This window comes from Oculina patagonica, unplaced genomic scaffold (assembly GCF_052425735.1).
Source record: "Oculina patagonica isolate OP01 unplaced genomic scaffold, crgOcupat unplaced453, whole genome shotgun sequence".
Classification (NCBI taxonomy): domain Eukaryota; kingdom Metazoa; phylum Cnidaria; class Anthozoa; order Scleractinia; family Oculinidae; genus Oculina; species Oculina patagonica.
In genome coordinates this window covers 1-11,681 of record NW_027558312.1, presented here as the reverse complement: position 1 = coordinate 11,681, position 11,681 = coordinate 1, and the positions used below count along the sequence as shown (strand labels likewise).

The window sequence follows — 11,681 nt, the reverse complement described above, 5'->3', positions numbered from 1 at the left end:
GCATATGCATGAAATTTTGACAAATTCTACATTGTAGCCTGTGAACAAGCTATATAGTGGTATATAAAGTGAAGAAGAAATTGGGACTCGTGTTTGGGTCATACAAGAAAGTGGCAAAGCAGTGAGAAGGTGTTGACAAGTGACGGCAGTCACTTCCTCATATGATTCCCTTGCCAACTCCTTTTTGCAGCTTCGCCACTTTGTGGTAACCCAAACATGCGCCTGTCCCCAGACTAGATACATGTTTACATAGATGATGTTTTCATAAGCCTGATAATACAAATGTATGTAAAAAGCAATATTATTCACATGACCAATCGGAGCGAATGATATATGATGAAAATTTTATACTGTACATGCAACACTGCTGTCTGACCACAAAATATATTTTCTAATTTTTCTTTAGCGTTCCCCATTATCAACACAAGATCAAAATATCATGGCCAGTAAGCAAATGGCAAAACCATTTGTCAGTAAACTTAGGCCACCGTCAGCCATCAAGAGGCCTCGTGAACAGGCATTTACCAATGCTGCACCCCCCAACTGTGAGGTTTGTATGCGAGATTAAGATTGAAGGGAATCTTTTCCATTGTTAAAGTAAAGCAGAAGCCTACATGTGTCAGATAGACTACCTGATAGGCTTCTGAGTAAAGATAACAACTTTATTTTGGGGACTTTGACCTGAAAAATTGAATATAGATGACTGAGTATATAACTCAACAGAACAAGATCCGTGTAGTATTATGTAGTATTAGTAGCAACTCCTGGGAAGAATATTGCAGGCTCAGTCACTTCTCAGAGAAGTGATGTTGCCATCAACAGGCACTTGTTCTCCCGACTGTTCTCAAATGAAGCAAAAGCGTCAAGAGATGTCTATTTCTTAGACACAAGAGTGTAACTTGAAATCTTATTAGCTCTTTGACCATTTTGGGGACTGCTCAAATAAATGTCATGTAATCATTTCCATAGATCCTAAGTTCCTCTCAAAGAAATCATAGAGCATCAATCAGTGTTCTCCACCTCACACGTAGTGGTACTAAATAAATCAGGGGTGGATTGAGGAGGGCCCCACACCTTAGGCTGCCATGGCATGAGGTTGTGCATGCACTGCTGCAGCCTTCTTGGATCTTCGCCTGCAAATGCCCTGTATGGCAATCAAATACAATAATTTATATTTTAAGAGCTTATCCTGGTTCCTTTAGCATTTAGCTAGTCCTGAGTGTTTCTACTTCCCTCTGAGTGGGATGCTGGACCATCCTAAGGTTACCCCCAGTATTTGATTTGTAGGTACCCATTTATACACCTGGGTGAAGAGAGGCACTGTAAAACGTTAACTGTAAAGTTCTATTTTTTAAAATATCCCTTCATTGCAGCCGCCACCTAAAATGAAGAAATCAACATCCCAAACTTCTTTGAAGCCTGCACCTCAAGTCAAAACTGGTACAACTAGGTCAGCTGTCTCCTCGACTTTAAGACGTCAAACTTCAGCGAGTACTATGAGACGAGGTACGGCTTCTACACAGGCGCGACCAGCACCAGTGTCTGCTACTACCAAGAGACAAACTATAGCTTCTAGACCACCAACAACAGCAAATAAAAATGCCAGTTCAAAGGCACCTGCTTCTGAAGCAATGTTTGGTGCAAAGGGTGAGTAGTTGTTCTGTATAGTTAACGTTGTTGGCCAACCAAAATTTGGTCATGTCCGACGAAATCCCAAATGTGGTCAGACAGATTGTTTGGACAATTTTTGATCAAAAATCATTTTACGGCAACAATGAATAAAAATCTATCCGACCACAATTTTGTTTTGTCTGACCAAGATGGTGTCTTAGTAGGACATATGTCCTTTCAAGTGAAAAAGTATTTGCAGCCCTGTTAACTGAACACATTTACACTCCTATTATTAAGGAAAGAAAGAAAATATTCTGTTCCCATAAGGGAATATTAACGTCTGATTCCTTTAAAGGGGTGTGGTCTCCCAGGTTCTTCTAGCGCATTGTTGCTCCAAGGGCACTTTGCCTTCAACATGCCATGTTTGTGGGATCATCGCTTCTCCTCAAAGGAATTGCAACCACTGAGAAACTGTCAAAGACTTTTTTCGGGCCCTCAATTCCTTTCTCACTGGAGAGTTGAGTTGCTATGATTCGAGTTGAAAAATTCCGTACTGATGTCTGATGACGTAGCTTTGCAGCGATCTGTGAAGTGTCTGTGATTGGTTGTTACTTTTGCACAAAAATTCAAAACAACAACAACCAATTAGAGACACTACATGGATGTCTGTAGAGTGGCATCATGAGTATGGAATTTCAGGTAGAATCTTAGAGCACAGGAAGTGTTAAGTGCAAAGAAAAACACCGCTTTATTCATGCTAAAAAAAACATTGATGCACGCTTATGCTATCCCTTTTTTTTTTTTCTTTTTTGCCAGGAAAGAAACGACCTGCTTGGGACTACAAAGGAAGATTGGAAGACATGGAGGGTTTGATGCTAAAATCGAAAACTTTTATGGAGGACATGACAAAGACAATTGGTGATAATCAAGGAAGGATAGGCTTTTTGGAATCTTTGAACAAACAACTTGAAGGCACAGTGCAAGTAAAACACCAACAAACTGAAGAGGTTAGATATTCTTTTCTCTCCTTTTTTCTCTTTCTCTTTTAGCTTTTGTTTTTTCGATCAGCCAATGCGCCAGCTGGGGGGGGGGGGGTATATAGCAAATTTCATCACACACGTTTTGCCAGCGACCCTTCAGAAATACCATTTTTATTGCTGATGGATGGTAACATTCTACAATGTGATTTTTTGAGTGACAACCCTCAGGAGGCAAGCGTGGCCGAGTGGTTTGGGGCGCTGGTGTTGTAATCCGGTGGTCCCCGGTTCAAGACTTGCCCTGGCCACTAGCTGGATTTGTTTCTCGGTTGTCCCGAGTTCAAATCCTCGACCACGCTTTGTATATAGCCAACTGATCTGCCTCCTGCCAGTTGGGATTTTTAACCTTGTTATTTTCATTTGAATATTTGTTTCCTCTGTTTCAGTGGCATGCCTGAAAACTAGCTATCTCGTAGAGATATAAAGCTAAGTGCATGACCACTATAAACACCATTTATTTTTTTTATTTTTATTTTTATTTAACCCTCCAAGTTAAGACCATTTAAGTCGCCATGGCGACTAAAATTTTAGAGCTGGCGACTGAATTGGAACCAAAGTCGCCAGCCTGGCGACTAAAATTGAGAAGAAGGATTGAAAGCGTAAGCTTAATTTAGCGACTAAAATTTTCCCTGGCGACCAAACTTGAGCAGTCAGTGGCCAAATGGCTAAATAAACTTGGAGGGTTGAGTGACAGTGAGCATTATCCTCATTTGCCGATTGGCAGTCTTCAAAAACTTGACACTCTCTCATCAGTTACATGTAGAGGTCAGGCGGTGTTGGACACGGTTCACGTGACATTTTTCGACCAATCATTTGTCACCTTGGTGGAAGCAATGGCGGACAATTTTGTCGCGGGATTTTAAGAAGGTCTCATCTCTTTCGTGCGATTCCGGCGAAACTTTAACGGTTGTTACGGATTATTTTATTGGAGCTGAAAGAATAATACCTAGGCCAGTCATCTGTCAAGTTCTGAATTAAGGGAAGCGATTTTTCTCTCAAAACTAGTCGATTGAAATCATGCTATATGGTAAAGGGTTGTTTGACGCAAGCGTTCGACGTCGATGAACATTTGCTCATTTCTTGACAAACAAGGATCAGTACTGTAGATTATTTTTGAATAGAACTTAAGTTCGGTAGTTGAACTTTAAGAAAAGTACGGCGGGCCCGGGCGGGCCCCGCCGTTTTAACGGTCAAATTTGGACTTGAAGTTGGGGTTTTTTCCTTGATATGTCACTCTGTTCTCTCCCATTTCGCGGCATTCTGCGGGAGTTGATGGTGTGATTTCTGTCGATGTTCTTACAGGACAAGGGCTTAATTTGGTACTCCCGTTCATGTGTATTTATATTTTAATGTTCACTTGCCATTTTTGTTATTGTAGTGTTTATATCATCCTTTTGTTTGGCCGATATTCGGCATGTCGGAGCGATTGCCCAGCCACAGGCAGTTGAACTATAATGCTCCCGCAGTCCCGCAGTCGACGAATAATTATCCTTCGCTCAACATGCTTTATGAATGAGAAATACACATGTATTACACTTATCGGCTTCGCGCAACACGCTTTAGTAAGAACGAGAAATTTGCATGTATTCCACTTACCGGTATATATACTTCGCGCACTCGCTTTAATTAAGAACGAAAAATATACACGTATTCCACTTATCCTTCGCGCAACATAAACAATGAAAAATATCCTCTCTTGACTCCACTTATCCTTCGCGCAGCCCGCTTTAATAGAACGATAAATATACATGTGTTCCACTTATCCTTCGCGCAACTCGCTTGAAGAACAAGAAATTCCACCTATCTATTCAAGAAGACGAATATTAAGTGTTTATATCATCATTTTGTTTGGCCGATACTCGGCATATATATCAAAACGGCCGTTGGGCCCTCCAAGTAAAACAACTCAGCGAACTGCGTTGGCCAGTAGTACATCGACGTACTTCATTCATTACTCAACATTTCTGAAAAGCAAAGCGCCAAAGATAAGTTCAATTTTAGCGCGTTTACTTCGATCACAAACGTGCTAGAATCGAATAATATTTCCAATAGTCGACGAACCGCGATGTTTCGAATCCAAAATATGAGTTGTTCCGCCGTAAAATATCGCCTTTATGAATCCAGCAATACGCATCTATGATCATCTATAGGTGCTACTAGGCTCGCGAAAGATTTGATATGGATTTCCTCCGATATTTCTTTCAGCATTGGAATATCTTTGCACCGCGAGGAGATGTTTACAAATCGGCGATCAGACGATAATGAGTGCAATTGAAAATTTATTCCGGCATGCTTTGCGAGTCGTGTCCAACACCGCCTGTGTAGAGGTAAAAAGATTATTTATAAAAGGGTATAAAACATTAGATGAAGAACAATGTTCGATCGATCAATTGTTCCCAATTTTTTTCTTTATTTTTTCCTTCCTCCCTCCCTCCCTACCAACTTACCTATACCTACCTTTCTTCCTTCTTTCCTTGCCTTCTTGCCTGCTTTCTTTATTTCTCCCCTTTCCACCCTAACGCTCTTTCTTTTTCAATGTGATGCGCTTATTAATGAACAAAAACATGTTAAAAAGGGGGGTACTTACTTTTTTATTTTATTGGAGGGAGGGTGCTAAATCGAATCATAATCTAACGGTACTTGTAACGTTCATGTATGCAGTACTCAATTTCCTCATTGTTATAAAACTGTCTCTTCTTAGGCCACAGCCAAGATTCAGGATCTCCAGACTAAACTCATAAACACTGAGGAAGAAGTGAGATCCCTTCAACTAAAACACGAGTTTGAGCTGGAAGTCGAGAAGCGAGCCAAGAAATGTCTGCAACAGGAGAAAGACTCGCTTGAAAATGAACTTAATATCTCCAAACAAGAGGTCATGGCCCTGAAATTCACTGTGGCTAAAATGACAGCAGATTCGCTGGGAATTACCACAGAACTACAGGCTACAAAGGTCGGTTTAGTACTAGTTTTGCTGGGGTTTTTTGTTTGTTTTTTTCTTTTTGTAGCTTTCTTCATTATCTTATCCCAATCTACTCCTTGTCTACTTTGTTTGTGCCTTTCTGTAGTTCTCTTTATTTTTTTTTTCATCAGCACTTATTTGTATCACCACTTACCCTGACTAAAACAGTTACTTCTCATCGCGTCCTCTTTATTTTTCGCCTTCCAACAAAAAATTCCATTCTGATGCACAACACTATGCAGGTCCGTGCAGTGTCTCTGATTGGCTGTTGCTTAGTTACGAGTTTTCGCGCGCAAGTAAAACCAAACAGAGACACTACACGAATCTCTGCAGAGCCACGTCATCAACGCGGAATGTTTAGGGTCGAATTTTTTCAGATGCTTCCTCGCAAAGCAAATGAGTCCGCTCAGAAATAGCAGTGTATTACTCTGTTGATGGCCCGCAACCTGAAAATTCAAATAATCACTTTCGACGTCTTTCCAAAAGGTTAATCTTGAAAAAACGCTCAACGAAAGTCAACAAAAAAGCGACACTATTGCAAAACTCGAAGAGGCGATACAAGGTCTTCAAGTTAACGTGGCCGATCTGGAATCCAAACTGCGCTCCGAAGAAACAATCCGGCGTGAGCTTCATAACACCATTCAGGAGCTGAAAGGCAACATCCGGGTCTTCTGTCGCGTACGGCCCATGTTGACGTCAGAAGAGGATCAGCGGCAATGCATGTTTTCTTTTGGGCAGGACGAGAGGGAACTGGTACTGGAACCAACGTCGCCAAATGAGGTAAATAAATGTTTTAAACATCAAGCCAGTTTTAAATTTTCCGCCCTTAAGGTCGTGGGGGATACCAACTGCATGAATAAATTCATGAAGGGAAATTTTGCTTGACCTGCATCTTTTAAAACGCTTATTTCTCAGCTGTTATGTGTGCGATTAAGCTCAAATTTTACAGAGACATAAAGAAATGACGAAAGATTGTGAATGTCATCTTTTATTTGGTAGATTGCATTTACCGGCGATGTTATAGCCTCGTTAGTGCCAAATTTGGAAAAACATGATTTTGTGGCAGAGTTTGCGGAACGAGTAGGAGACAGCACACTGTGATCTTGTCAAAAGCTAATCAGTCAATACCTCAAGAGTGTCATAACAGAAGCGGATTTTTTAATTTAAAGTTTGCCAGCAAGTTATGGCGGTTTAAGTGCGCAAATTTGAATTTAATGTCTTCTACCTCTTTCTAAAAGCGCTCTTTTAAAATTCCGCTTCTGTTATGACACACTACAGTATTCATAGTTTACCTATCTGCAGTGGCAAGTAATGAAGTTCTGTATCCGCGCTGTATTCTCTGCCACAAAATTGTCGGAAAAGTCCAAACTTTGAGATTTCCGAAGGTGTCCCGACCTAAATACGATCATTTTGCCAAGGAGAGATGTGATTATGGTAATTATATTCCACGCTTTTATGGTGAGAACAATGCGTTTTTAAAAAGGGCACGATTGTTTATGCCAAATATTTTGTGATTACTCTGAGTTGCAGAAATATTCAAATTTAAATAAAAATTAAATAAGCTCAAAGACTTCCTACAATCTATATGAACGTATATCGCTAAGTGTTGTTTTAAATTGGTTAAAATATCAAAGAAACAGGGATTTTTTACAATTCACACGCACGCGCCCATATTTTTGTCCAGTCGTAAATATCTCGTAAAGTTGTCGATGTCAGTCGTTGTACTTCGTGCATACGCTTTAAATAAATGCATAATAATGAGCCTAAGGTGTCCCCCGCGACCTTAAAGTCTATTCCTGTTAGTAACGCTGTATCACACATTAAAATCTCGCAATTCCTGTCACGTTACCGTTTGCAGCCAACATCTGTGACACACGAAAACTGCTGCTCTCAATACCGTAAATGCCGGTTAAAAGCCCTGGGCTAAAACAACTTCGTAAGGGGCTTTGGCTTAGCCTGCGAATACAGCTGCCTCTCATCACTCCAGCTACTAGAGCGATGAGGGACGGCTGTATTCGCAGGCTAGCTTTTGGTGTGCTTATAACTTGGGGAGCTTTATATATGGGGGGGAAAGGCCTTTAAGCGGCATAAAAATACCCGTTTCAAAATGCTAATCGGGATGGGCCACTGATCGGGAGGCGGGGAGGGGCCTTTCAGTTGGCTTTTAACCGGCATTTTATCGTAATCTTAAAAATAACTATTTCAGTAATAGAAACTCTGTAGTTTACTTCTTGGAACTGATTGCACAAAAAGTACCCCCTTTTGAGCTTTGATTTTTATCATCCACAGAGTATTTGCGGAACCAAAAAAGCTGCACCTAAACACGAATTCTCCTTCGACAAAGTGTTCACCCCGTCTTCAAGCCAGCAGGATGTTTTCGGTGAAATTTCGCAATTGATTCAATCAGCTCTGGATGGCTACAATGTCTGTATATTTGCTTATGGACAGACAGGCTCGGGAAAAACCTACACCATGGAAGGAAACACCGCGGACCACGATCAACAAGGAATGATTCCTAGGGCCATGGAGCAAGTGTTCCGAACGTCCCAGGACCTCAAGGAGAAAGGCTGGCAGGTGAGCTTCGATTTAGCACCAGCAGGTTGTTGTGCTACTGTTTAGACCCGGCGTATCAAATCGAACGTTCGGTTTTCGAACTCAATCGAACTCACAAAAAATAAATGCAAATCGAAAGTCCGATGACGTTCGATTTAGTTCGGTCGTCGAACGACACCAAAGCGAGCGGCTTACGTCGTATGACGATATGATCTGAATCGAGCGAATGTTCAGTTTTCCTTCATGATGATCACGGAGATAAATGCCCGGGTAAATGCGTCAATCGATCCAGTCATCTAAAGTTATGTTTCCTTTATTTTCATACTTTTTATGTCAAAATGAAGAAATAATTCTGTCACTAACAACAATAAAATTACGGTTAAGACATGTCACATACGGCGTGCACCTTCATCCCCATGTGCAATGCTATATTGTTTAATCATATAAAGTTTTAATTCGCAAAATGTTATTCTAAAATACCGTTTTCACTTGATACGATACGCCGGGTGTTGTATTTGAGTATTTATAATTAGATCCCTCATGCGAGTTTATAAATGGCTTACTACGTATTCCCGGGCGTATTAGATTGCTCGAATATTATGTTTTGTTTCTTTAGGATCAAACGAGAAACGAGTGTCCAGTCACTTATTCCATTAACTTTTTACTCGCTCATAAGGTTCCAATTTCGTTATTTTAAATTTTAGCTACTAACAAGTTCGATTTCCGAACTTAATCGAACGCAATTCGATTTCGTTCGATTTGGTTCGGAAATCGAACTCCCAAAAAAAATTGTCGTCCGATTTCGTTCGATGACCGAACAAAATCGAATTTAATCGTTCGATTAGATTCGATTTCGTTCGATTGAGTTCGATGAAAAATTTGTTCGATTTCGTTCGGTTTGATACGCCGGATTTAGAGTTTCTAAGGCCAGAAAAGCCAGCTGGGCAAGCTTGTTTATTAGCCGGCTTAGTGTTTTCTTAGCTACATCCCTGCGAGCTCAAAGTTTGTGAGTAAAACGCTAGCACAAGGATTAGAACGAAAAAGAGAAAGCCTTTTCGCCCGTAGCCTACCCTCCCCCCTCCCCTTAGGAAGGCCTGATACTCAGGTTATTTCGCCCGCCGCTATCCGTGCGTTTTTCCGGAAATTGAGAGCCTGATAGAGACCATGGGCGGGTTGTTCGAAAACCGATAAACACTACGGACCGTATTTACTCGAATAAGCACCCCGGCGCTTATTTACAATTTGGACACCAGAAAAAATCTAATGCGGGAAAAAAATTTAGAGACAATGTATGGACGACTTGCGTAAACGTTTCCGCAAGTCGTTCATACATTGTTTCTAAGGCTAAGGTTTCCAGTGAAGCGTTATTTTTACGTGCGTGAAAAAAATGGAGACAATGTATGAACGACTTGCTTACACGTTAACGCAAGTTCGTTCATACATTGTCTCTAAATTTTTTCACGCACGTAAAAAGTGACGCGTCACAGGAAATCCACCTAAAAAATTTTCAGATGGATTAAGGTCAGCTGTCGACCCTGTTCTTTCCTTCAACCACTTCTTTTCTAGATTTATCGGGTAATCTTACATGTACTTTTTCCCCTGTTAGTACGCCATTGAAGCCAGCTTCCTGGAAATTTACAACGAAACTATCAAGGACCTTCTGGGTTCTGGAGATGCTAATACAAAGCACGACATAAAACTTGTCAATCCCAGCAGCACGAGCGGGGCGTGCGAAGTTACTGTCACGAACGTGAAGACCGTGACTGTCACGTCAGAAAGACAGGTTAGTCCCTCAGTGTCACACTGTTCCTCTTTAGAAAATGCTGTGTGACCAACAATAGAAGAAAATAGCGTGATATTGTGTGATATTGTGTGACTTGCGAAGCAAAACGTTGTGTGACCAGAGGCAGCGGAACCGTTAAGAAGCCCAAAATTTGACAGGCAGCCTATAGGGGCAGACCATTTAATTTTTGAGGGGGGAGGAGCTTCGGGCAATTACGAAAAAATTATTCTTGCACAAGAAAAGTTGGAGAAAAAATCGTACACAGGAAATCACGAAAAAAAATTCAAGCAAGCACCACCCGCCAAAGATGGATGCTGCAAAAAACTCTCACAGAGGGTCATGTTAATAATGAAAATTCTTGCAAAATACCAATGCCGAAAAAAAAATCGTACTCAGAAAAATTACCCAACCCTTCCCCCCGCCTCCACCGTGAAGAATTAAATGGTCCGTCACTTAGGACGGTTGTTTCTAAGGAAGGTTTTGCGAAACATAACACAAGAGACATTGTGTGACGTACCTTGACACGACACCAAAAAATAAAACCATTAAGGTCATTGCCCCGAAATAAAACTGAACATAGGTTTTCAACCAAATTTTGTCTACTTGTTGATTACCTTAAACGTAAATTTTCAAATAAAAAGTGGGGTCCCCATATTCGTTTAGGAACAGGAATACCTTGTATTAACCTCATAATTCCTTAATAATTCCCTTACGAGTACTGGCAAAGTACACATTTCCATTGACAATTTATTTTTTAAACATGGGAATTGATCTGTTTTCGTTTGACAGAAAGAACTTGATCGCTACACCCAAAATCTGAGAAAAAATTGATAGGTCACCATACCCGTTAACGAGAAAGAGACGATTTATTTTTCCGACCAAAGAAAGTACTGGTAAGGGAAAGTAGAAAATGTGTCGCATGTTAGTAAGAGTAGTGTCTGTGTTTTAATTTCCAGGTGTACAGTCTGTTGGAGAAGGCGACTCAGAACAGAGCTGTGGCCGCCACTCAGTGCAATGAACGATCCTCACGAAGTCACAGCGTCTTTAGGTTGAAACTTGTCGGAGAAAATCTTCTTACCGGTGAAAAGTGCCAAGGTACAGAACCCATCGAGTATTTACTCAAAAATAAAGTAAATGATACGGAAAATGACTTATATTTTGAAATATTAGAGCTAATTTTATCGTGTGAAGCTCGCATCTTGGGGTTTGACCTTTTTTATTGTGATGTAATGTATATGAAATAATTCATATAGTGAACTGCGGATGGATATGAAAGTGATAAATGATCATCGCAGTGAATTTCCAATTTTAGCAATTGGAATAAAGAAGCATGAAAAAAATTCAGGGCTTCAACGGGATTCGAACCCGTGACCTCCGCGATGCCGGTGCGATGCTCCTACCAAGTGAGCTATTGAAGCCACCCAATAGCTCAATTCCAATTGCTTAAATTGGAATTTCACTGCGATGATCATTTATCACTTTCATATCCATCCGCAGTTCATATATGAATTATTTCATATACATTACATCATTTCACTCCTCTCACGGGTAAAATATGAACTCACAATTGACCTCGCTCCCAATGTGTGGCTTCAATAGCTCACTTGGTAGAGCATCGCACCGGTATCGCGGAGGTCACGGGTTCGAATCTCGTTGAAGCCCTGAATTTTTTTTTTCAGGCTTCTTTATTCCAATTGCTTAAATTGGAATTTCACTGCGATGATCATTTATCACTTTC

General features: G+C 40.7%; 1 protein-coding gene across 1 annotated transcript; it reads left to right on the top strand.

The window, feature by feature from the left end:
- Positions 1–406: 406 nt before the first annotated feature.
- On the top strand, positions 407–11,147 carry LOC144640758 (carboxy-terminal kinesin 2-like; the record flags this gene model as incomplete). Its single annotated transcript, XM_078499835.1, has 8 exons — positions 407–550; positions 1,374–1,647; positions 2,428–2,618; positions 5,350–5,598; positions 6,094–6,387; positions 7,897–8,181; positions 9,767–9,943; positions 10,900–11,147. Coding segments are annotated over 8 exons (1,862 nt in total), but the record flags the coding sequence as incomplete, so codon positions are not given.
- Positions 11,148–11,681: the final 534 nt, after the last annotated feature.